The sequence below is a fragment of the Martes martes genome (assembly GCF_963455335.1).
Source record: "Martes martes genome assembly, chromosome: 4".
In the NCBI taxonomy this organism is placed as follows: Eukaryota; Metazoa; Chordata; class Mammalia; order Carnivora; family Mustelidae; genus Martes; species Martes martes.
The window spans coordinates 154,904,671-154,931,425 of NC_137891.1; the positions used below are offsets into that span (position 1 = coordinate 154,904,671).

Below are 26,755 nucleotides of genomic sequence, written 5' to 3' on the forward strand. Positions count from 1 at the left end.
GCTCTCATGACAGGGCAAGGTAGTTCTATGAGATGCCCATGTATTTCCTCCATTCCAAGCATATTTTTTCTTACCTTCATGGTAAGGAAACTGCCAATTTCCCCCTTGGTAATCAAGATAGATCCAGTACAGTCACTGCTTCTGAGTTAGACCCATGAGGAGCCTAAAGTGTCCAGGAGTTATCTTCATGCAGTCATTCTTGTGTCTCCTGGTGGAAGCACTCTTACTTTTGGATGTAAGAACACAAGGACAACACAGCACACGGTTACAGGGATAAGTACTCCCTAGTTTGCTAATCAGATCACTAGGGGTAAAAATGAGTGGTTCTGCTCCTATTTTCATCCCTTGAGTACTGGATGGGTGAGTCCTATTTATGGGAGAAACAGCCCCATATAGTGGCCATTGATTTAAAGCAAATACAGCCCCCTGGAGAGCCTTCCTTCCACCCTGCAAGTTATTGCCATTAGCTGGTGCTGTATACCCAAACCTATCCTGAGGCTATTTCTCTTGTTCTGGAATGCCTAGCTGGAATGGATATCCTCCCCAACTGGCAAAGAAGACTCAGTAGAATATGGGGGTTTGATGGTTCCAGCTCATGAGGCTCTTCCCATATGTCCTCATTCCAGTTGTCAGAGTCCCATTTGTCAGCGTCCTCACTGTAACAGTTGAGGTGCTGCAAGATATGGAATTCAGTTTGCTGACAATTCAGGCATGGGCAGGATGACACTTGCGTTTAGTTTCATCAGAATCTGGGCCCTGGCTAAAGCTTGTTGCTACAGGTCAGAGTGATCTTCAGTGCAGACACAGAAGCTTTCAGATTATTTATTTATTTAGGTCTGAGAATTTGGATCCTCCACATTGTTCTTTCCTTTTCCCACATCTTCAGTACAACATGGACATCTAGTCAATCTTCTTATGCTCCTTAGTTTGACTAACATGTTTTAAGGCATCCAATACTTGATCACCAGAACCTTGCCTTTTCCAAGACTTTGATTAGCAGCATCCAATGGTGAAGTCTTGTGTATTGCAACATCAGGCCCTGGGCTACTGGTGTGCTCTTTACCATTGGTATTAGAGTCATCAGTCCCTTTCCAAATAATCCTAGTAGAGAACCAATTCATGAAACCCAGAACCTAGTGAGAAAACTTGTTAAGATTCTGTTTCTCTAGAGTCATTCTTGGTACCAAAATTTGTCTTAGTCAGAGTCTTACCAGAAAAACGAAGCCAGTAGAATAGATAGATGCCTGTCCGGAAAGAAAACGACAAACCCAGAAGGATAATGTATCTGAGCCTCACTTGCTGTCCAGCCAGTAGCTTTCTTGTGTTCTCCCTGTCTTAACACTGAGCAGCTTAACTAAGAAAGGGGACTAGAAGGCTAGGTTGTCCAGTTGATGGGATGCCTGACTGAGCGAGGACACAGCAGGGAAGGGAAGGGCATGGAAGGGTCATGGTCAGCCAGCACCAAAAGACAGGGATAGGAAGGGCAGGGAAGGTAGGTGCCAACTCACCAATCCACTGGCAGAAGAAACACATTTGGGATCATGGGACCTATAAGAGAAAGATGATCAGGTCATGCACAGACTGAGAAATTCCCAGAAGAGGCTTCTGGATAAACAGGACATGCATGGACCTTAACTCCCCAAAATTTTGCTGCAGGCTCCAGGATTCCTCCCCACATGGTGCCTGAGCCCTTGACTTGCAGGAAGCCCCACCCTCTCCCACCAATGCTGATCCTGTCAGTTGTAAAAAAAAAAAAAAAAAAAAAAAAAAAACAATCCTTAGGGAAGTCAGGCTCATAGATGTTCAGGAATCCAAGGGACTGTCCAAACCGAAGTGCATGGGCATAGGAGAATGGGTGGGCCCAGGATACAATTTTGTCCAGGCTCTCTGTCCACTGTATCAGAAATATGACAGAACGGAAGGCCCCTCAAGAGACCACTGTCACCAGCCAGGCCCTACGTCCCTGGACAAAGAAGGCAGGGGGCTGCCCAGACAGACCCTGGGAGCAAACTTCCCTCGTCCTGCATCCCTCTCCCAACCAGTCACAGTCCTATACATCTTTGGGGGCAGTCCCCTCTCTAGCCCCAGAGAGATCACTCTAAGTTCAAGCCACACAACTGCTGTACCTGAGTGAGCTCAACAACCCCAAGCTGGCCAACTTGCTTCCGTCTGGTTCCTGTCATTGCCTTCTATCTATGCTGCTCCAAGAAAGAGATTTCTCATTAAAGCTGTTTTCATGAGAGTGATAACATCATCATGCTATGCAATGCAGAAATCTGCTGAATTCTGCCCCTGTTATGTCATTTGACACACTTTCCTGAGCCCCTACTATGTGCAGGGAACTATCTTAAGGTCTCAGGGTATGAGATGTACTGCGTCTTACGCTTTCATTCCATGGGCAGACCGATTAGACTCAACTAAACAATTAAGGAGTGTGAATACACCCGGTAGTAAGTGCCAAGAAGGAAGAAGACATGCTGCTATGAGAGAGACTAGCAAGGAGTATCTACTTAGAGAGGGAGATTGGAGATGGCCCCTGGTTAGAGAAGACATTCATGGGGGAAACCTGGAGGATGACAAGCAGCTGACAGTGCAAAGAGCAAGGGACAACATTCCCAGTAGAGCAAACAGCAAGCACCAAAGCTCTGGGCAGGAAAAAGTAATGGCGTCTTCCAGGAGCCGCCACCTGGTGGGATCGTGGCCTGAGATGAGACTGGAGATCATCCAGAGGCTGGTGTGTGCTCTAAGATAGGGTATATTAAAAATTTAGGTAGAAATATATGAAAGCATCAGCATCATGCCAACGCAGAGTAATCATTATGCATAATAAAAGGCAGTCCAGCACTAGCAAAACTGGAGGACGAATTTGAGGTCATGGTCCTATCTGCGACATTTACTTTCTTTGTGACCTTGACAAAGTCAACTAAGTCCCTGGGTCTTAGTTTTCTTGTCTGTAAATTAAGGTTAATAAAATGTACAGTGGTTATGTCTGTGCTTTGGAAATCCTATGCAAATATTGAGAAAATATTTTGAAAGCTTTACTGCATGCCAACACCAAGCAGAGTACTGGGTCAGGAACCCTCACTTCCTCAGAATAACTTACAGATCATTCCAGGTAGAAAGTCCTGCTACACAATGTCCCCAGCCAAGAATAAATATGAGAGTTCTGCGTCTCCACTTGGATGGGGAAAGAACGCAAATATTCAGGATTGAAATCATTTTGGCTGGGACATGCAATCTTTATAGGGGAGTACAAGTCAACAAGGTATGATATATTGCATCAGCATCCAACCCAATGTTATCAGTCCCAGAAACAGGAATACCTGGTGTTCTCTACCCACTGGAGTGATCCCTTCAAGCTGCCGCCTTGGGGACCGACTGCACCCACTCGTCTGCCTTCCTGTGGCCTGTTAACAGAACCAGGAAGCCTCTAGGAATAAAAATGCTCATTTCCCTTTAAAATGTGGCAACCCAAAGTGAACCTAGTCTTTTTTTTTTTAAGATTTTATTTATTTATTTGAGAGAGAATGAATGAGAGAGAGCATGAGATAGGAGAAGGTCAGAGGGAGAAGCAGACTCCCCAAGGAGCTGGGAGCCCAATGCGGGACTCAGTCCGGGAAGTCCGGGATCATGACCTGAGCCGAAGGCAGTTGCTCAACCAACTGAGTCACCCAGGCGCCCTGTACCTAGTCTTTTTAAGACAGTGACCTAATGGGTCCAATATGATCCTGATTTCCTCCTCCATTCATTTGTCAAGCAGTAAGAATTTGTTGGGCATCATCAATAGACACAGCCCTCTCCCAGACTTTAGAAAACTAAGGACTCAGGTTGCTTTTTTGCAACCGTCAAAGACTCCTTGGTTGGGGTGTCTGATACCAGATGAATGAGAAAGATAATTGACTGGGTAAGAAACGCTGACCATGCCCGCACAACTGACTAAGACTTGAGCTCATTCTCGACAGACAGTTCTGCATTCTGCTTTCCTCACTTTCCTCAGCTCTACTCACATCCTAAATAATTCTCCATGAGCATCTTTCTCAATGACTGCTACATCTAGTCACGTGGTGTGCTCTTATACCTGCTCACAGAAACTGCTCTGCATAGGGAGGCTTGCATTTGTGCCAATATGGGGGGTTGATGCCTGAAATACAGTCCTGCTCCCAGGAAATACTGGATCAAATAGAAGAAACATGAAATGTCCCCTGCAAAGTTTGGCAGCTACCACGTGTGGGCTGGAAGGTGGTTTTCAGCAAATGGTTCACAGCAAGGTCTCTGGGGCCACACTGCCTGGGGTGAATGCTGGCTCCACCTCTTACCAGGAGTGTGACCCTGGCCAGGGTAGCTAAGCTCTTTGTGCCTTACTTGTGTCACGAGGACTATGGGATTATTTTATGTATACACACACACACACACACACACGCAGACGTATGTATTTAGTTAGTTTAAGTTCAAGTTAGTTAACACATAGAGTATATCGTTTTCAGGAGTAGAATTTAGTGCTTTATCGCTTACATAGAACACTCAGTCCTCATCACAACAGGTACCCTCCTTAAGGCCCATCACCCATTTATCCCTTCCCCCCCCTCATCTCCCCTCCAACAACCCTCAGTTTCCTGTAGTTTAGAGTTTCTTATGGTTTGCCTCCCTCTCTGTTTTTATTTCATGTTATTCTTCCTTCCCATCCCCTATATTCATCTGTATTGTTTCTTGAATTCCGTCTACAAGTGAAATCATATGGTATTTATCTTTTATTTGACTTATTTGCCTAACATAATACCCTCCAGTTCCTTCCATCCACATCCTTGCAAATGGCAAGACTTCATTCTTTTGGATGGCTGAGATAGATAGATATAGATATAGATATAGATATAGATATAGATATATAGATATAGATATAGATAGATATAGATATAGATAGATAAAGATATAGATATATACCACTTCTTTATCCATTCATCTGCTGATGGATATCTAGGATCTTTCCACATTTTGACTTTTGTACATTGCTGCTATAGACAGCAGGTTTGTATTTGGAGTACATGAGCTATAAACATTGGGGTACAGATGGCCCTTCTTTTCACTACATCTGTATCTTTGGGGTAAATACCCAGCAGTGCAATTGCAGGGTCATAGGGAAGATCTATTTTTAATTTCCTGAGGAATCTCCACACTGTTCTCCAAAGTGGCTGTACCAGTTTGCATTCCCACCAACAGTGTAAGAGGGTTCCCCTTTCTCCACATCCTCTCCAACACACGTTGTTTCCTGTCTTGCTAATTTTGGCCATTCTAACTGGTGTAAGGTGGTATCTCAATGTGGTTTTGATTTGAATCTCCCTGATGGCTAGTGATGATGAACATTACATGAGCTCCTCCACATCACTATTTTTGTTTCCTTGGATAAATATCTAATAGTGCAAATGCTGGGTTGTAGGGTGACTGTATTTTTAACTATTTGAGGAACCTCCATATTGTTTTCCACAGTGCTGCACCAGTTTGTATTCCCACCAAGAGTACAAGAGGGTTCCCCTCTCTCAGCAGCCTCAGCAAAACCTGTTGTTTCCTGAGTTGTTTTTTTAGCCGCTCTGACTGGTGTGAGATAGTAACTCATTGTGGTTTTGAAATATTTGTGTTTCCCTGAGGATGAGTGGTGTTGAGCATCTTTTCACGTGTCTGTTGTCCATTTGTACATCCTCTTTGGAGTAATATCTGCTCATGTCTTCTGTCCATCTCTTGACTGGATTTTTTTGCTTTATGGATGTAGACTTTGGGAAGTTCTTTATAGACTTTGGATAGTAGCCCTTTATCTGATAAGACAGTGGCAAATATCTTCTCTCATTCCATCGATGGCCTTTTAGTTTTGTTTACTGTGTTCTTCTCTGTGCGGGGATTTATCTTGGTGAGGTCCAATAGGTAGAATTTTGGTTTTTCTTCCTGTTGCATCTGGAGATGTGTCTAGAAGAAGTTGCTGTGGCTGAGGTCAAAAAGGTTGCTGCCTGTTTTCTCTTCTAGGAAAGTGATGGGTTTCTTGTCTTACCTTAAGTGCTTCATCCATTTTGAGTTTTCCTTTTGTGTACGGTGTAAGAAAGTGGTGCAGTTTCACTCTTCTGCATGTCACTGTCCAGTTTTCCCAACACCATTTGTTGAAGAGACTGTCTTATTCCCACGGATAGTTTTTCCTGCTTTGTCAACCAGTTGGCCACATAGTTATGGGTCTATTTCTGGATTCTCTATTCTATTCCATTGATCTCTGTGTTTATTTTTGTGCCAGTACCATACTCTCTTGATGATGACAGCTGGAAGTCTGGGATTGTGATGTCTCCTTCTGCTTTTCTTTTTCAACATTCCGTGGACTATTAAGGGTCTTTTCTGGTTTCATACAAATTTTGGGATTGTTTCTTCTAGCTCTGGGGAAAAGGGTGGTGGTATTTTGATAGAGATTGCTTTCCATTTCTTTGTGTCTTCTTTAATTTTCTCATAAGTGTTTTATCGTTTTCAGATCTTTTACCCCTTTGTTTAGGTTTATTCCTAGATATCTTATGGTATTCGATCCAATTGCAAATGGGATTGATTCCTTGATTTCTCTTTCTGCTGATTCATTATTGGTGTATAGAAATGCAGCAGACTTCTGTACATTGATTTTATATGCTGGGACTTTGCCGAATTCATGTACCAGTTCTCACAATTTTTTGGTGGACTCTTTTTGGGTTTTGACATAGACTATAATGTCACCTGCAAAGACTCAAAGTTTGACTTCTTCCTTGCCCATTTGGATGCCTTTTATTTCTTTCTGTTGTCTGATTACCAAGGCTCAGACTTCCCGTACTATGTTGAACAACAGTGGTGAGAGTAGACCTTAGACCTGTCATGTTTCGACCTTAGAGGAAAAGCTATTTCCCCATTGTGGATGGTATTACTTGTGTGTCTTTCCCTTATGGTCTTTATGATGCTGACGTATGTTCCTTCTATCCCTACTTTCTTGAGGGTTTTATCATGAAAGGATGCCATCAAATGCTTTTTCTGCACCTGTTGAGAGGATCATATGTTTCTTATCCTTTCTTTTATAAATGGGGTGTAGCACATCGATTGATTTGCAGATTCTGAACCACCCCTACGGTCCAGGAATAAATCCCAGTTGATTGTGTGAATAATTCTTTAATGGACCATTGAATTCAATTTCCTAGTTACTTGTTGAGAAATTTTGTACCTGTGTGTGTCAAGGATATTGGTCTGTAATCCTCGTTTTTAGTGGAGTCTTTGTCTGGCTTTGGAATCAAGGTAATTGTTGCCTCACAGAATGAGTTTGGATGTTTTCCTTCCGTATCTAATTTTTGGAACAGTTCCAAAAGGATAGCTATTAACTCTTCTATAATGTTGGTAGAATTCGGGAACCTGGGTGGCTCAGTGGGTTAAAGCCTCTGCTTTCGGCTCGGGTCATGATCCCAGGGTCCTGGGATCAAGTCCCGCATCGGGCTCTCTGCTCGGCAGGGAGCCTGCTTCCTCCTCTCTCTCTCGGCCTGCCTGTCTGCCTACTTGTGATCTCTGTCTGTCAAATAAATAAATAAAATCTTTAAAAAAATAATAAATGTTGGTTGAATTCCCTTGGGAAGTTATCCGGCTCTGGGCTCTTGTTCGTTAGATGATTTTTGATTACTGATTCAATTCTTCACTAGCTATGAGTCCGTTCAAATCTTCTATTTCTTTCTGTTTCAGTTTTGGTAGATTATATGTTGCTAGGAATTTGTCCATTTTTTCCAGATTGCCCAATTTGTTGGCTCACAATCTTCTCTTATAATTGTTTGTATTTCTGTGGTATTGGTTGTGATAACTCCTTTTTCATTTGTCCTTTTATGTTTTTGGGTCCTTTCTCTTTTCTTCTTGATACCTCTGGGTGAGGGATTACCAATTTTGTTAATTCTTTCAGAGAACCAGCTCCTAGTTTCATTGATGTGTTCTACAGTGGTTTTTTTTTTTAATTCTATATCATTTGTTTCTGCTCTAATCTTTATTATTTCCCTTGTTCTGCTGGTTTTAGGCTTTATTTGCTGTGCCCCACCACCACGAACTCCATTAGGTTAAGGTTAAGTTGTGTATTTGAGACTCTTCTCGCTTCTTGAGGAAGGCCTGGATTGCTATATTCTTCCCTCTTTTGACCACCTTTGCTGCATCCCAAAGTTTTGGACTGTCATGTTTTCATGTTCATTTGCTTCCATGTGTATATTTTATTTCTTCTTTAATTTCCTGGTGAACCCATTCATTCTTAAGTAGGCTGTTCTTAACCTCTGTGTATTTGTGGTCCTTCCCAAGTTTTTTTCTTGTGGTCGACTTCAAATTTCCTCATGTTGTGGTCTGAAAATATGCATGGTATGATCTCGCTCTTTTTCTACTGGTTGAGGCCTGATTTGTGACTCAGTATGCCATCTGTTCTGGAGAATGTCCCATATGCACTTGAAAAGAATGTGTATTCTGCAGCTTCAGGATGAAAATCTCTGAATAGAACTGTTATGTCCATCTGGCCCAGTGTGTCAATCAAAGCCCTTGTTTCCGTGTTGATTTTCTGCTTAGATGATCTGTCCGTTGCTGTGAGTGGGGTGTTGAAGTCCCCTACTCTTATTGCACTATTATCAATGAGTTTCTTTAAGCTTGTTATTAATTGATTGATATATTTGGCTGCTCCCAAGATGGGGGTATAAATATTTATAATGGTTAGATCTTCTTGTTGGATAGACCCATTTATTATGATATAGTGCCCCTGTTCATCTCTTATAAACCTCTTCTCTTTAAAACCTAGTTTGTCTGTTGTAGGTATGGCTACCCTGTCTCTCTCTTTTTTTTTTTTTAATGTCCATTAGTATGATAAATGGTTCTCCATTGCTTTCAATCTCAGGGTATCTTTGGGTCTGAAGTGAGTCTCTTGCAAGCAGCATATCAATGGGTCTTTTTAAAAAAATTTTATTGACATATAATATAGTTTTTGCTTCAGGGGTACAAGTCTGTGAATCATCAGTCTTACACAATTCACAGCACTCACCATAGAACATATCCTCCCCAATGTCCATAACCCAGCCACTTTATCCCTCCTCCCACCTCTCAGCAACCCTCAGTTTGTTTCCTGAGATTAGGAGTCTCTCATGGTTTGTCTCCCTCCCCAGGCCCATCGTGTTTCTTTTTGTCCCTCCCTTCCCTCCAAGACCCCCCGCCCTTCCTCTCAAATTTCTCATATCAGAGAGATGATATGATAATTTTCTTTCTTTGATTGACATATTTCACTTAGCATAATACCCTCTGGTTCCATCCACATCATGAATGGCAAGATTTTAAATGCCATATTTGATGCCTGCTATATATATATATATATATATATATATATATATATATATGTGGTATATGTACATATATATATAATATATATGTATATATACCACTCTTCTTTATCCATTCATCTTTTGATGGACATCTAGATTCATTCCATCATTTGGCTGTTGTGGACATTGCTGCTATAACTGCTGCTATAACTGCTATAACCATTTGGGTGCATGTGCCCCTTCGTATCACTACATTTGTATCCTTAGAGTAAATACCCAGTAATGCAATTGCTGGGTCATAGGGTAGCTCTATTTTCAACTTTCTGAGGAACTTCCACACTGTTTTTTCAGAATGGTTGTACCAGCTGGCATTCCCACCAACAGTGTAAGAGGGTTCCTGATCTCCACAATCTTCCCAGCATCTATTTTTTCCTGGGTTGTTAATTTTATCCATTATAACTGGTGTGAGGTGATATCTCACTGTGGTTTTGGTTTTGGTTTATATTTTTCTGACTGAAAGTGAATTTGAGCACTTTTCATGTGTCTGTTGGTCATTTGGATGCCTTCTTTGCAGAAATGTCTGTCCATGTCTTCTGTCCATTTCTTGATTGCATTCTTTTTTCTTTGGGAGTAGAGTCTGTAAGTTCTTTACAGATTTTGGATACTAGTCCTTTATCTAGTCCTACAGATTTTGGATACTAGTCCTTTATCTGATATGTCACTTGCAAATATCTGCTCTCATTCTGTCAGTTGTCTTTTGGTTTAGTTGACTGTTCCCTTTGCTGTGCAAAAGCTTTTGATCTTGATGAAATCCCCATAGTTCATTTTTGCACTTGCTTCCCTTGCTTTGGCGCTGTTTCTAGGAAGAAGTTGCTGCAGCTGAGGTCGAAGAGGTTTCTGCCTGTGTTCTCCTCATGGATTTTGATGGATTCTTGTCTCATATTGAGGACTCATCCATTTTGAGTCTATTTTTGTGTGTGGTGTAAGGAAATGGTCTGGTTCCATTCTTCTGCGTGTGGCTGCCCAATTTTCCCAACACCATTTGTTGAAGAGACTGTCTTTTTTCCATTGAACATTGTTTCCTGCTTTGTCAAAGATTAGTTGACCATAGAGTTGGGGGTCCATTTCTGGGCTCCCTATTCTGCTCCATTGATCTATGTATCCGTTTTTGTGCCAGTACCATACTGTCTTGATGATTACAACTCTGTAATAGAGCTTGAAGTCTGGAATTGTGATGCCATGAACTTTGGCTTTGTTTCTCAACATTCCTCTGGCTATTGAGGGTCTTTTATGGTTCCATATAAATGTTAGGATTATTTTTTCCGTTTCTTTGAAAAAAAATTGATGATATTTTGATAGGGTTTGAGTTAAATGTGTAGATTGCTTTAGGTAGCATAGACATTTTCACAATATTTGTTCTTCCAATCCACGAGCACAGAAAGTTTTTCCATTTCTTTGTGTGTTCCTCAATTTCTTTCATGAGTACTTTATCAGTTTCTGAATATAGATTCTTTGTCTCTTTGGTTAGATTTGTTCCTAAGTACCTTATGGTTTTGGGTGCAATTGTAAATGGGATCAATTCCTTAATTTCTCTTTATTCTGTCTTGCTGTTGGTGTATAGATATGCAACTGATTTCTGTGCATTGATTTTGACACTGACACTGTATTGAATTCCTGTATACGTTCTAGCAGTTTTAGAGTGGAGTCTGTTGGGTTTTCCACATAAAATATCAGATCAAAAAATATATATATATCATATCATCTGTAAAGAGCAAGAGTTTGGCTTTTTTTTTTTTTTTGCCTATTCAGATGTCTTTTATTTCTTTTTGTTGCCTTATTGGTGAGGCTAGGACTTCTAGTACTATGTTGAATAGCAGTGGTGATAATGGGCATCCCTGCCATGTTCCTGACCTTAGCGGAAAAGCTTTCAGTTTTTCCCCATTGAGAATGATATTCACTGTGGGTTTTTCATAGATGGCTTTGATGATATTGAGGTATGTACCCTCTGTCCCTACACTTTGAAGAGTTTTGATCAAGAATGGATGCTGTAAAAAAAAAAAGAAAAAGAAAAAGAAAAAAAAAGAATGGATGCTGTACTTTGTCTAATGCTTTTTCAGCATCTATTGAGAATATCATACAGTTCTCATTCTTTCTTTTATTAATGCATTGTATCACATTGAGTGATTTGCAGATGTTGAACCAACCTTGCAGCCCAGGAATAACTCCCACTTGGTCATGGTGAATAATCCTTTTAATGTACTGTTGGATGCTATTGGCTAGTATTTTGGTGAGAATTTTCTCATCTGTGTTCATCAAGGATATTGGTGTGTAATTCTCCTTTTTGAAGGGGTCTTTGTCTGGTTTGGGGATCAAGGGAATGCTGGCCTCATAAAAGGAGTTTGGAAGTTTTCCTTCCATTTCTATTTTTTTGGAACAGCGTCAGGAGACTAGGTATTAATTCTTCTTTAAATGTTTGGTAGAATTCCCCTGGGAAGCCCTCTGGCCCTGGGCTCTTGTTTGTTTGGGAGATTTTTGATGACTGCTTCAATCTCCTTGCTGGTTATGGGTCTGTTCAGGTTTTCAATTTCTTCCTGGTTCAGTTTTGGTAGTTTATACATCTCTAGGAATGCATCCATTTCTTCCGGATTGTCAGATGTGCTGGTGTATTGTCGCTCATAATATGTTCTTATAATTGTTTGTATTTCCTTGGTGTTAGTTGTGCTCTCTCCTCTTTCATTCATGATTTTATTAATTCGGGTCCTTTCTCTTTTCTTTGTGATAAGTCTGGCCAGGGGTTTATTAATCTTATTAATTCTTTCAAAGAACAAGCTCCTAGTTTTGCTGATTTGTTCTACTATTCTTTTGGTTCCTATTTCATTGATTTTTTTTGCTCTGATCTTTACTATTTCTCTTCTCCAGCTGGGTTTAGGATTCCTTTGTTGTTCTTTCTCCGGCTACTTTAGGTGTAGGGTTAGGTTGTGTACTTGAGATTTTTCTTGCTTCTTGAGAAAGGCCTGTATTGCTATATACTTTCTTCTCAGGAGCACCTTTGCTGTGTCCCAACGATTTTGAACAATTGTGTTTCCTTTTCTTTTTTTTTCTTTTTATTTCCATTCACTCTTTAGTAGGATGTTCTTTAGCCTCCATGTATTTGGGTTCCTTCCAACGCTCCTCTTGTGGTTGAGTTCTAGTTTCAAAACATTGTGGTCTGAAAATATTCAGGGAATGATTCCAATCTTTTGGCTGCTGGTTGAGACCTGATTTGTGACCTATAGATAGATGTGATCTATTCTGGAGAATGTTCCATGGGTGTTAGAGAAGAATGTGTATTCTGTTGCTTTGGGATGGAATGTTCTGAATATATCTGGGATGTCCATCTGGTCCAGTGTGTCGTTTAAAACCCTTATTTCAGGGAAATTGGAAGGGGAGGTGAACCATGAGAGACTATGGACTCTGAAAAACAACCTGAGGGTTTTGAAGGGGCGGGGTGGGAGGGTGGGGAACCAGGTGGTGGGTATTAGGGAGGGCACAGATTGCATGGAACACTGGGTGTGGTGAAAAAACAATGAATACTGTTACGCTGAAAATAAATAAAAAATTAAAAAAAAAACAACCCTTATTTCCTTGTTGATCTTTTGCTTAGATGATCTGAACTTTTTAGTGAGGGGGGTGTTAAAGTCCCCTACTCTTACTGTATTATTGCCGATGTGTTTCTTTGATATTGTTATTCATTGGTTTATATAATTGGCTGCTCCCATGTTAGGGGCATAGATATCTAAAATTGTTAGATCTCCTTGTTGGATAGAGCATGATGTAGTCTCCTTCCTCATCTATTATTTTAGTCTTTGGCTTAAAATCTAATTTATCTGACATAAGAATTGCCACCCCTTGGGGCACCTGGGTGGCTCAGTGGGTTAAAGCCTCTGCCTTTGGCTCAGGTCGTGATCCCAGGGTCCTGGGATCGAGCCCCACGTCGGGCTCTCTGCTCTGCAGGGAGCCTACTTCCCCCCTCTCTCTGCCTTCCTCTCTGCCTACTTGTGATCTCTCTGTCAAAATAAAAATAAATTAAAAAAAAAAAAGAATTGCCACCCCAGCTTTCTTTTGATGTTCATTAGCGTGGTAAATTGTTTTCCACCCCCTCACTTTAAATCTGGAGGTGTCTTTGGTTCTAAAATGAGTTTCTCGCAGAGAGCATATCGATGGGTCTTGTTTTTTTATCCATTCTGATACTCTGTGTCTTTTGACTGGGACATTCACAGCCCTGTACCCCTGAAGCAAATAATCCATTGTATGTTAACTTAAAAATAAAATAAAAGAAATAAATATTTACATTCAGAGTAGCTATTGAAAGATATGAATCTAGTGCCATTGTACTTCCTGTAAGGTGACTGTTACTGTAAATTGTCTCTGTTCCTTTCTGGTCTGTTACTTCTAGGCTCTCTCTCTGTTTAGAGGTCCCCTTTTAAAATTTCCTGTAGATCTCTTTTGGCGTTTGCAAATTCTTTTAGTTTTTGTTTGTCCTGGATGCTTTTTATGTCTCCTGTTTGCAGTGACAGCCTAGCTGCATATACTATTCTTGGCAGCATATTTTTCTTGTTTAGTGCTCTGAATATATCATGCCAGTCCTTTCCGGCCTGCCAGGTCTCTGTGGATAGGCTTGCTGCCAATTTAATATTTCTACTGTTGTATGTTACAGACTGCTTGTCCTGAGCTCTGTCACTGAGACTTGTAAGCTTTACTATTAGATGAGAGGGTATGGACCTATTTTTCTTGATTTTGAGGAGGCATCTCTGTGCTTCCTGGATTTTGATGCTTGTTCCCTTCGCCAAATTGGGGAAATTCTTTGCTATAATTTGGTCCAATATACCTTCTGCCCCTCTCTCGCTTTCTTTTTCTCCTGGGATCCAAATTATTCTGATATTGTTTCATCTCATGGTGTCACTTCTCTCTCGAAGTCTCCCCTCATGGTCCAGTAGTTGTTTATCTCTCCTTTTCTCAGCTTCTTTTTTCTCCATCATTTGTTCTTCTGTATCACTAATTCTCTCTTCTGCCTCATTAATCCTAGCAGTAAGAGCCTCCATTTTTTATTGCACCTCATTAATAACTTTTTTTTTATTTCAACTTGGTTAGATTTTAGTTCTTTTATTTCTCCAGAAAGGGATTTTATATCTTCAGAAAGGGATTCTGTAGTATCATTCATGGTTTTTTCAAGCCCAACTAGCTCCTTGATAATCATCATTCTGTACTCTTTGAAAACAAATAACCAAACAAACAAAACCTATAAGCCTGTGTCCAAAGAAACAGAAAAAGAAAGAAGCCTTATCAAAAAAAAAAAAAAAAGATTAAAGGAAACAAAAACAACAACAACAAAACAAACACCATAAGCCTGATTCCAAAGGGGAAAAAAAAAGAAAAATTAAAAATAATAGAAAGAAAGAAAGCCTGGTCCTATTTCCACCAGAACTGTACTGATTCTTTGGAGCACTCTATGGTCAGCAGACTTGGTACATGCAGGGGGACTGCGTTCATCTTCTGAGGGAGAGACCCACTGTGTTGGCTCACAGTCAGACCTGCCCTAGTAAAGATGCCCCTACCAGGAGCAGGGTAACAAGGTTTGGTGTAAGCATCTCCCGCCAACACTATGGGTGCTCTGTTACTCACTGAAGTCTAACCATGTGGGTGACAAGGGGGAAAGTGGTGCCACCCCACGTTCTAATCTGGGGGAGGGTATCCCTTGCCTACCACTGTTCAGGAAGCCCTCATAGAAAAGCGAATAATCTCCATTTTGTGTCCCAGACCTCCATCAGATCCCTGCCCTCGCCCCTTCTATGTGCGGGGCTCTTGGCACACTGGGCTCCACTGTTCTGCATTCAATCTTTGGCATGTGGCTGGGATTCAAAACTCCATTTTTTTCCCTTCCCCATGTGATTTTTTTCTTTATTTACTTACTTTATTTACTTACTTCTTTTTTCTTTTTGCAGGGGGGTTGTTTTGGTTTCTTTTTAATTTTTTTAATTCAATTTAGTTAACATATATGTATTATGAATTTCAAGGGTAAAATTAGTAAATCATTCTTGTATATGACATCCAGGGCTCATTACATCAAGGTCCCTCCTTGATGCCCATCACCTAATTACCCCAACTTCCCACCCAACTCCCCTCAAGCAACCCTTAGTTTGTGCTCTATACTTAAGAGTCTCCTATGGTTTGTCTCCCTCTCTGTTTTTATCTTATTTTTCCTTACCTTCACCACATATGAGAGAAATCATACAGTACTTGTCTTTCTCTAACTGACTTATTTTGCTTAGTATAATAGTTCCATCCCTGTCATTGTAAATGGCACAATTTCATTTCTTTTTGATGGATGAGAAATATTCCATTATATATATATATATATATATATATATATATATATACACACACACACACACACACACACACACACATACATATATATATGCATATATATATGTATGTGTATATATATATGCCTTTTCTTTATCCATTCATCTGCTGATCGGGGCTCTTTCCATATTTGCACTATTGTGGACATGTTGCTATAAACATTTGGGTACATGTGCCCTTAAAATCACCATGCATGTATCCTTTGACTAAATATCTAGTAAAGGGTGGCTCTATTTTTAACTTCTTGAGGAACCTCCGACTTTTTTCCAGAGGGGCTGTACTGCATTCCCACCAACAGTGTGAGAGGGATTCCCTTTCTCTGCATCCTTGCCTACATCTTTTGTTTCCTGAGTTGTTAATTATAGCCATTCTGACTGGTGTGAGGTGGTCTCATTGTGGGTTTGATTTGTGTATCCCTAACGAAGAGTGATGTTGAGCATCTTTTCATGAGTCTCTTAGTCATTTTTATTTCTTTCTTGGAGAAATGTCTCCACATGTCTTCTGCTCATTTCTTGACTGGATTTCTTGTTTTTTGGGATGTTGAGTTTAGTAAGTTCTTTATAGATTTTGGATAGTATTCCTTTCTCTGATATGTCCTTTATGAATAGTTTCTCCCATTCCATCTGTTGCATTTTACTTTTGTAGTTTCCTTTGCTGTGCAAAAACTTTTTATCCCAATGAAGTCCCAAGAATTCATTTTTCCATTTGCTTCCTTTGCCTTTAAAGACGTGTCTAGGAAGAAATTGTTGTGGCTGAGGTCAAAAAGGTTGCTCCCTTTGTTCTCCTCTACAGTTTTGATAAATTCCTAGCTCACATTTAGGTCTTTCGTCCATTAAGTTTATTATGGTATTATGGTATGAGGAAGTGGCCCAGTTTCATTCTTCTGCATGTGGCTGTCCAATGTACCTTTGTTGAAACTATTTGTGGAAGAGACTGTCTTTCTTCCACTGGATATTTTTTCTTGCTTTGTCAAAGATGGGTTGGCCATAGAGTTGAGGGTCAAAACTCCAAATCCTGGGGTGCCTGGGTACGTCAGTAGATTAAGGGACTGCCTTTGGCTCAGGTCATGATCCAAGGATTCTGGGATCAAGCCCTGTATCAGTATCCCTACTCAGCAGGGTGTCTGCTTTACCCTCTGCCTCTGCTTCTCCCCTACCCCAGCACACCTCTGCTCATGCATTCTCTCTCTCTCTCTCTCTCTCTCTCAAATAAATAAATAAAATCTTTTAAAACAAAACAAAAAAACTCAAATCTTAAAGGACCCATCTCAGTGTGGACTTGTTTTCCTCCCCCTGAGGAGGGTCTTCCCATGTTGACACTTCAGGGTTTTTTAAAAATCTGTTTTGTAGGACTGTTGTAGGGAAAACACATAAAGTTCCTTGCTCAGTGTCTAGAATGTATTTAGTAAATGCTCACTAAATGCTACCTATTACCAAGCATTATGCACCCAGAACTGTAGAGGAAACCGAGGACTCAGGGAGGCAAACCCGGAGTTACATCCAGGATTGGGACCCAGGCTGTCCCACTTCCAAGCTCTCTCCACAACTGCCCCTCATGTGCTAAGTGCAAAGCTGGTACTGATCCAAGCAAGGGAAGGAGTCAGGCTGCAGAGTCCCTGGGCCTGGGCCAGCAAGGGGTGGAAAGTAAGCATAGAAATGGAGGAAAGTTGAGAGGCATGGGTAATGAGGTTACACACACACGGGTTTGGACAGGAGCCCAGGACTTAGGGGGAAATAGAGAGACCTGTGGCCCCATGGGTTGTGTAATGAATCTCCTGTCACAAGGTCGGCCACAGGAAGGGGGTGTAGGAATAACAAGGTAGATGGTAAGGACCATGGCAGGAGGAAAAGCTGCCTTCCAAAGAACTCCTGACAAAAACTTGTTTTCCTTTCAGAGTTATGGGCTTGGAGTCAATTTGGGGGAAGACAATCAGGAATAAAGTGAAGCTGAGATACCTACTTGTCCTCCTCAGATGTGCTTTCATATGCTCTCCATGAGTGGTCAGTGCCCATCCTTCTCCCTAGCACTCTTCACCTGGTGAATTCTTATTCACGCTTCAGGGTCCCATTCTTGTTTTTCGTTGTCTCCTTTCCAGGTGGGCCCACCCCCATTCTTTCAGTAGAGGCCTTATCACGTTTTCCTGTACTATGTTAGTTCTCTGCCTTTACCTCCCAGACTGTGAGCTCAGGAAACATTTGCTGAGTGCATGAGTGAGTAAATGCGTGACTGAATGAGCATTCCTGGGAGTACCTTGGGAAAGGGATGATTACCCCCTTACAGAAGGAGAACCTGAGGCACAAAGAGTATGACTGGCCGGCTTCATATGTCATGAGCGAGCCCTGGACTGGGCCTCCTGAGTGTGAGGCCAGGGCTCTGCCTGCAGGCATAGTCAGCCCACATCACTGAATCGTGGAGTACGACAAGTGTGGGGAACAATGCAGAGCAGCTGAGACAGACAGTTTGGAAACCCTGACTCTAATCACAGCTGATACTCTCAATGGTGGTTTTCCTCTGGTCATGTCACCTTAGCTCTCTGTAAGTGTTTTCCTCTCACAAATGGGATAATAATCAAACCAAACCCCCTTCCTGAGTATTTGGTAAGCTAGACTGAAGTTTTTGCAGTCAGGATTCATGTCTGCTGTCAGGTTTCATGTTTGCTGGCAGCTGTGTCCCAGCATATAGCACCTGCCTGGCACAGAGTAGGTGCCCCTGAAATATTTGTTGAATAACAGGGAGAGGAGCAAGTGGGAACATACCCAGCCATTATCGCTGTCTGCTGACAAAGCTTTCCTCCTAGTTTCCCATTAACATCCTCACAGTTAATGAACTCTAGAAGTCCAGTCTAAGCTCTGCCCTCACCCTTCACCCTCCCTCCAGGTGGGCAGGGCAATCCTCCCCTGATTGTCCGGGCTGGAATGCTCAGGGGAGGTCAGCAACAGGGACAGTCAGGGAGAATCAGCGATCCAGCAGCACCTGCACTATGAGTGTCTCTGTGCTGAGTGTCATCAGACCCCTGGGCGGTGTCTCTGGGCTCCTGCAAGTGGCCTCCGTGCTAGCGCTGGTTCTGCTGCTGCTCAAGGCAGCACAGCTGTACCTGCACAGGCGGTGGCTGCTCAGAGCAGTCCAGGAGTTCCCGTCCCCTCCTTCCCACTGGCTCTTCGGACACATGGATGAGGTAAGAAGGGCTGGAGGGGAGTGGGAATGCTGGGAATCCAGGGCTTTGGAGCATCATCCCAGTCAGCAGATGCATCCCACATAGGTTTCTTGTGTGACTAGCACATGTGCTTTGGGGGAACACCCAGCTTCCTGCTCAGATCTTGGCTGCTCATTCCACTCCTAGGAGCTCTCTGCTGGAAGGAAGACTTTGCTGGTGCCCTCAGCTGGTCTCACCCTCTTTCCTTAAGTAGATCTGCAGGCTGTAATGCAGTCCTGCCCTGCTGCTTCCTGAGGGCCCATGGGAGAATGAGGCACAAATATGTCAGCTGCAAGAGAAAGGGAGCAGGGGTTGACAGTAGAGAAGACTGTCGCCATGAACAACTCCTCAATCCCGTATTTATTAGAAACAAGATAACAACTAACAAAGGAGCAGAAGAGGGTTATACATTAACCATAGGCTTTGTAGATAAATAAGAAAGAATATGAGTTATAAATTTTTACAAATCCTATAGATATGCAAGGAGAGTAGGATATATATGGTTAAGCAGTATAGAATTTATAATTGAACAAGCACATTTAAGGGGATTATCTTGATAACTGATTAACGGTAGGCTGTTTCTGAGGCAGGGGAGTAACATCAGAAAATGAAGCAGGTGGCGTTCCACCCTGAGCGGGGCCAGGCATTCCCGGCTGCTGGGCTTCCAAGACGTAAATCATCCTCTCCCCTAGAGACCTGTTGCTAATGCATGTTCTTCTTAAGGTAACATTTAAGCATGCTTGCCAGGCTAGTTCAATTTCTCATGGGTTATATTTTAAGCACTACCTTGTTTTGAGAGACAGTTACACTGCGCCTTAAGGATGATGGCTGTTCCTTCCTGAGTCTTCCCCCTCCTAGATGAGGAGCCCCAGCTCCTCTCTCAGAACACCCTTCCTGATCCTTCCCTGCCCTGGCCACTCAATCCCATCCTCAAAGCCTAGCCCTGAGCTGCTTGGGAACACAGACAGCAGAGGGGTTCACAGCTTATGGAGACCATAGACAGGAATCAGGCGTCAGGTCCTGGGAAAATAAGCTCACCTGCCAGATTGGGGTGTCATGGCCGGTGCAAGGAACCAACCAGCTTGGTTTGCCTGAGACTATGAGATGTTCCAGACTGGTGATTTCAGTGTTAAAACCCTGACAAGTTACTGGCACTCATGAGAGAGAAGCTTTCCAGGATGGGGCACATAAAGAGTATTGACATTGAGTTGCACCACTAAAAGAATCTGTTTACCTCCCAGTTCTCCTTCCCCAACCACAGTACTGTGGGTTCCTTGGGCTGAGGATGTCACCCCCTTCCAGGACCCAGTTACCAGCACAGAGCTGACCCCAAGAGATGCCTGAGCAGGTTGTGGAATGACAGAGGAAGGAGCAGCTTGCAGCTAGTTTGGAGATGGTACTTAGTCTCCAGCTCTGTCAGTACTGGTCCTTCAGCAGGGGAATCAGCAAGGTGGGGGCATGTGAGGAGGGGCTGTCTTGTGGTGTGTGGATTGAACAAGCCTGGCCCAGGATGTTGCTGAGGAGGCCAAGCAATTTCAGCTGAATGGAGCCAAAGACAGAAACTTCACATCAGCCACAGGGAGACAGTCATAGGCCAGTTTCTTCATGCAACTTGTTGCACTAATGACTTCCAGATTGTCCATTTGGAGAATTTGAGACCTTTTGTTAGATGCAGTTGTCACCTTTCTGAGCTAGGATTTGACCTAAGCAACCACTAAAATTTCCTCCACTGACTCCCATTACACGGATGGTATGGAGACTCTGTAAGCACATGAGTTCTACTTCCATAACTCCTATTACCCCCAGTGCCCAATCAGCCCTCAGCTTCTGCTGGCCTAATATATTGCAGCCAGATTTTTTTTTCCTCCTACAAATCTGAGACTTCATTTATTCAGTACCTCTGTTATTGGCTAAATCAGGAATTAGATTGCCATGTGCAGTAGGTTAAAGCTAATCTTTCAGGCCAGGTGACAACTGACAAGTGAGACAGGGAAGCATATGGACTCTGAGCCAAGCTACCTGGATTCTACCCTAGCTCTGCCACATACTTCAAATATTTGCTCTATCCCTCTGTTTCCTCATCTGTAAACTGGGGATGATGATGATGATGATGATGAGTATAGTCCTGTGTGTGAGTTGTACTAATCTCTGAATGTCACCTGGCACCAACCAAAAGTCACAGTTACACTCTAATTATAAAAATTAAAGATAATGGTAATGCCTATAAAGGGCAGCATGTTTGTAGGTTGCCAAACCTGCTGCACTAAATGGGGCTGAAATCAGTCGGGAACCATGAAAGGGGAACTCTTGTTTGGAAATCCATGACCGAACAGCGTCATCTTTTCCCAGATCCTCCCCCCTGTCTTGGAGACCACAGGTCAGCACAGCCCACAGCACCTGACAATTGATTGCCTGTGCTGACTCTTTATTTTCTGTCCACTGTCATGGTATCCCACTTTGGAGACATTTTTTATGACCCCAGTTCCCTTGAGGAACCAGGTGAAACAGCTGTCATGGAGCACTTCCTGTGTGAGTGGCCACAGCCTAAAAGTCAGTAGACATGAGTATCAGCCTACGGAGTTACTGCCACTGCCACTATGGGCACCATGTCCTCTATAAGAGTCTCAGCTGGCCCTGGCCACACCTTCTCAGGAAGAGATGGCTGTCCCAAGCGCCTATCTGGAAAGCTGACAGACCAGTGAGACCAGAAGAGCCAGGCAGAACACCATCTAGCTCCTTGGGGTCCCCAAGGGAACTACTGACACAACCCAGGAGCAGGAGTTTCTGGAAGCCAACTGGCTTAGAGAGCAAGCAATCGGAAAGGAGGCAGGCAGCTGTGCTGAAACAGGATTCCCCAGGGGCCCCTGCTGCACAAGTTTGAGGGACCCTGGAGGGTGAGGTAACATAGCTTCATGGTAAGAGGCTCCCACGATGCAGACCCTGCACTGGATCCAAGGAGAAGGGTGGCCACAGCGATAGACATGATCTGAGAGCACAGAAAAGCCTCCTTAAGTCATTGGACAACACTTCTCAGTGTAGGGCCTCTACACTGAGGCTCTCCCACCTCTACTCCCACTAGAACATAAGTTCCATGAATCTGGAATCCCTATCAGAGCCTTGCTCATCAGAAACATTTCCAAACCCCTAATCACTGCTGATATCCAGAACTATCTCCATGTGGCCATCCTACCCTCCACCCCCTCTCCAAGCACTGGACCTAAAGAGGAAGGAAGATTTTATTGATTTGTCTTTCCCTTGGTTACAGCTCCAAAAGGGTCAGGAGCTACAAGAGCTTCAGAAAAGGGCAGAGAAATATCCAAGCGCCAGTCCTCGCTGGCTATGGGGGACCAGGGTTAGCCTCATAGTCTATGACCCAGAGTACATGAAAGTGATCCTGGGGCGATCAGGTGAGTGTAAACCCACTTGTCTGTTGGAGTGGTTCTTCCCACTTGGATACATTCCTGGGGTACTGTGACATTTCAGGGGAGACTGTTGGCTCAGTCATTAAATCTGACCCTCTATCTGCCATTCTTCCAGCCCAAGAGCCAGCAGAAACCTGAATACTGTTACTCAATTTGAAAGTTTAAACACCTGTAAGGAATTACCTCTTATGCTTTCTCCTTCCTTCTTTACTTCCTTCCTTCCTTCCTTCTTTCTTTCCTTTTCTTTCCTTTCTTTTTTCTTTTCTTTTCTTTTCCTTTCTCTTCTTTCTTTCTTTTTCTTTCATTCTTTTTTTAATCTCCTTGCTTCCTTCCCTCCCTCCCTTCTTCCTTCCTTCCTTCCTCCCTTCCCTCTCTTTCCTCCTCTCTTTCTTTCTCTCTCTCTCTCTTTCTTTCATTCTTAATCTCCTTCCTTCCTTCACTCCTTCCCTTCTTCCTTCCTTCCTTCCATCCTTCCTTCCTTCCCTCTCTCCTCCTTCATCCTTCCTGCTTTCATTCTCTCCTTTCCACTGTTCATTTTTCCACCTTTGATTCTTTCCTTCTTTCTTTCTAACTTTCTTCACCACAATGGTGTGATCCCAGAACTCAAGACAATTTCTTATTCATGATGGCTTGCATGGAACCCCGATCTGTTGCCTGTACTGCCACGTGGAATGACTGAGCCACCACAAAAAATCAAAAATCAAAAAGAAAAACAAACAACCTGAGGGTTTTGAAGGGGTGGGGGGTGGGAGGTTGGGGGAACCAGGTGGTGGGTATTAGGGAGGACACGGATTGCATAGAGCACTGGGTGTGGTGAAAAAACAATGAATACCGTTACACTGAAAAGAAATAAAGAATTTTTTTTAAAAAAAGAGCAGATGTCACAAAAATGGAAAATAAACAATAAAGAAACTAGCAAAGCTGAAAAAAAAGGAAAAAAAGAAAAACAAAAAAGTAAGAAAACAAACAAACAAACAAAACAAAACAAACAAAAAACTCACTGGACAAGCTACTGTCTTCTCACTAGCACTGAGGACAGAAGCTATATTTCTTACTGATTCAACTTCCTACTCCATAGGGCCCTGTAGTGGGACACTCAGTCTGCTTTCTGGAGCCTATAGTAACTATCAGGAAAGACAGAGAGTCCTAGTTGGAAGACAAGTGGGACGTGGGTTGACACAAACTGCCAGCTGACAATCATCAGGACGGGATGGGGGACAATGGTCTAGACCACAGCTACTTCCTGGGAGCAGCCTGCCTTCGTTGGTCACCTCCAGTTTCCTGTAATGCCCTTCTTACTTTCAGACCCAAAGTCTGATGGTTCCTACAGATTTATGGCTCCCTGGATAGGTAAGTATATTTAACAAGGACTATGGTTCACCTTCTGCTTAGGTTGCCAACAAAAATCCATTTGCCCCGGATAAATAAGAGGTGACCAGCACCACAGTCACTCCACTCAACTCTGACTTGAGCTTCCTTTCTCTTCTTCAGATAAAAACCTCACCCCTTCCTAATGGTAGGGGAGCCCTCCTGCAGCTCAGTTTCTCCCACATCACTTCTCAGTCCTCCGTAATGATCTCAGACTAACTTTTCATTGAAGTTCTCCATTAACCCAGTGCTGCCCTGTTTCAACCTTGATCTCACAGCTGTGCACCAGGCTTTGGGAAGTCCCCTTCCTGACATGCACTGTCCTTTCCTGCCTTGTCCAGGATGCCCTTCTTCTGATACCCTGGGTTCTTCCCCAGTTGTCCCCAGACAACTCTTGGGAGGTTCTTTCCCCCCACACACACCCATTGTGGTCCAGGGTATGGTTTGCTCCTGTTGAATGGGCAGACGTGGTTCCAGCACCGGAGAATGCTGACCCCAGCCTTCCACTATGACATCCTGAAGCCCTATGTGGGGCTCATGGCTGACTCTGTCCAAGTGATGCTGGTAAGTTCAACCCCTGCTCACCTGCACACTCACACACAAAGTCCACTCTCAGACAGCTGTGTCCCTCAGACATCCATTAGACATGATCCCTGGATTCACCCATTTATACCATACTATGAGACAGGGCCCCTGAGGATGGATGGATTAGGGAAGCACCCAGGCACCATTTTCATCCACTCTTTGCTCATGACGCACAGGAGAGATTGTCATGGTGAATAAAGGGTCTCTTTTTGTCCCACTTCCATGTCCTTGACTTGGACAGGAAGAGTAGTCAATGCCCCTAGACAACAGGACAAACTGCCCCCTGGCTAGCCTGGACAGTAGCAGCTTCAGTGGCAAGGTGGACATCCCAAAATGTCACTCAGGTGGGCTCTGGGCTATGACTGAAGGCTTCTGATGGGATTTTAGCCACTCCATGGAGGGAAATGGAGACCAAGTCTCTACCCTCCAGGGCTGGGTCTTGCCATAACATCACCTCTGAGCCTGACCCTATTTATCACTCACTGTGCTCAGCTGACATTTGTTGAATAAGAGGAACTGAATTCCCTGATATCCCTTCTTCAGAAACCCCAGTCTTAATTCCTTGATCTTTCCTTTGCCTTGACCCCGGCTCCCTAAATTGGGACTTCACCTGTTTTTCATGTGAACATCAACCCCAAGACACAAAATGTTGCCCCTTAGTTCCCTGAGAAACAATGTTTTCTGTTCTGATAAAAGGTGGTTACCACCAAACTACTTCCTAAGTGAGATGGTAAGAGATCATGATTAATTAAATAACAATTAACTAACTTTCTCAGACTGCATTCTGAGAAAATGTTCACCATATTACAAACACATGGCAATATGGTCCTAAACTGATGAAACACAACTGCATTAGAAAATGAGGGCATCTTATCAGAATATTTGGAGAGACAGATAGAGCCCCTAGCCTTGTCAGCATGGGCTTTCTGGAGGAGTAGAGAAAGATATATGTGTCCCTCTACCACAGGACAAATGGGAGGACCTCCTCAGCCAGAACTCATCTCTGGAGATCTTTGGACACATCTCCTTGATGACGTTGGACACCCTTATGAAGTGTGCCTTCAGCTACCAGGGCAACCAAGAGACAGACAGGTCAGTGAAATCCTTAATTGCAGGGTCCTATTTCTTACCAACTGGGATGGACTATCTGAAAGACAGTTAGGACAGCATGGATGTTTACCAGCCCAAAGAGTCACATTCTGCAGAGAGCCCCTGGCCACAGTCAGATTCAGCCCATGCCAAGCCTTCATTAGGCACAGACCCTGCTCCGTGCCCCAGGAAGAAACCTGGATGCCCATGACACTCATAAAGGGCTGAGAGTCTCGAGGGTATAAGAACAACAAGACAAATGCCTAGAGTTGCCTGTCCCATTGATTGAGGAATGCTCCATACACAGACCACTACACTCCAGGTCACATGCCTCCCTCCATCCAGTCCATTCTGCATCCTCCCTTTTCAGGTACTCCCAGTCCTACCTTCAAGCCATTCGGGACCTGAACAACCTGGTGCTTTCCCGAATAAGGAATGTTTTCTACCAGAAAGACATCATCTACAGGCTGACCCCTGAAGGCCGCTGGAACCACCGGGCCTGCCAGCTTGCCCATCAACACACAGGTTGTGTCTGCCCTCTGGGAAGCTCCCCTCCTTCATCAGGCACATCCCAAAGGGACTGGCCCCTGACCCTCAGCTGAGTCCTGCCCTGGGCTGCCCTTAGAGAACCTGGGAAACACCCACTCGGGTACTCCTCTGGTGCAGGTGTTAGGGTGCCAGGTGCTATGCAAGCAGCTACATGTGTCACCGCATGGGTGAAGGTTGAATGAGACCCCCTGCCAACAGCATTCAAGCAGAGCCTCCTTGGGCTGTGCTTTTGAGGGGAGTGATGACCTGCAAGCACCTGGTGCTAGAGCTCCCAACTCAACAAACACACCCACTCCCACACTCCTCCTGATCCACCTGGCACCCTTACGGGTACTACTTTGAGTGGTTGTGTCTGGGCACCCAGAGCATTCAGCTCTGCTTGGGAACACTGTTCTGGACAGACCGAGTGATCAAGCTGAGGAAGGCTCAGCTGCAGGAGGAGGGAAACCTGGAGAAGGTCAGGAGCAAGAGGCACTTGGATTTCCTGGATATCCTCCTCTTTGCCCAAGTGAGTGTGGCAGGGGAGGCCCGAGGCGTTGCTCACAAGTGGTGAGGAGGGGGGCAAACTCAAACCCTGCCCTCTCTCCATGTCTTCCCAGATGGAAAACAGGAGCAGCTTTTCTGACAAGGACCTCCGTGCGGAAGTGGACACCTTCATGTTTGAGGGCCATGACACCACAGCCAGCGGCATCTCCTGGATCCTCTATGCTTTGGCCACACACCCAGAGCATCAGCAGAAATGCCGGGAGGAGATCCAGAGCCTCCTGGGGGACAGTGCCTCCATTACCTGGTGAGTGCTCATGAGAAGGGAGGCCCTGCCCTCTCAAGTAGAGAATTCCCTG

At 43.6% G+C, this 26,755-nt stretch overlaps 1 protein-coding gene across 1 annotated transcript in view; it reads left to right on the forward strand.

Annotated features, from left to right (window-relative positions):
• The window catches only part of LOC308341707 (uncharacterized protein), a 42,468-nt gene that overhangs the window by 10,828 nt on the left and 4,885 nt on the right, over nucleotides 1–26,755 (forward strand). The window contains exons 13-21 of the mRNA XM_080801706.1: nucleotides 17,803–17,825; nucleotides 18,585–18,882; nucleotides 22,166–22,307; nucleotides 23,628–23,672; nucleotides 24,127–24,254; nucleotides 25,243–25,367; nucleotides 25,735–25,889; nucleotides 26,315–26,421; nucleotides 26,513–26,703. Coding sequence (XP_080657832.1) covers nucleotides 17,803–17,825; nucleotides 18,585–18,882; nucleotides 22,166–22,307; nucleotides 23,628–23,672; nucleotides 24,127–24,254; nucleotides 25,243–25,367; nucleotides 25,735–25,889; nucleotides 26,315–26,421; nucleotides 26,513–26,703 — 1,214 coding nt within the window. The remainder of the gene's footprint in view (nucleotides 1–17,802; nucleotides 17,826–18,584; nucleotides 18,883–22,165; nucleotides 22,308–23,627; nucleotides 23,673–24,126; nucleotides 24,255–25,242; nucleotides 25,368–25,734; nucleotides 25,890–26,314; nucleotides 26,422–26,512; nucleotides 26,704–26,755) is intronic.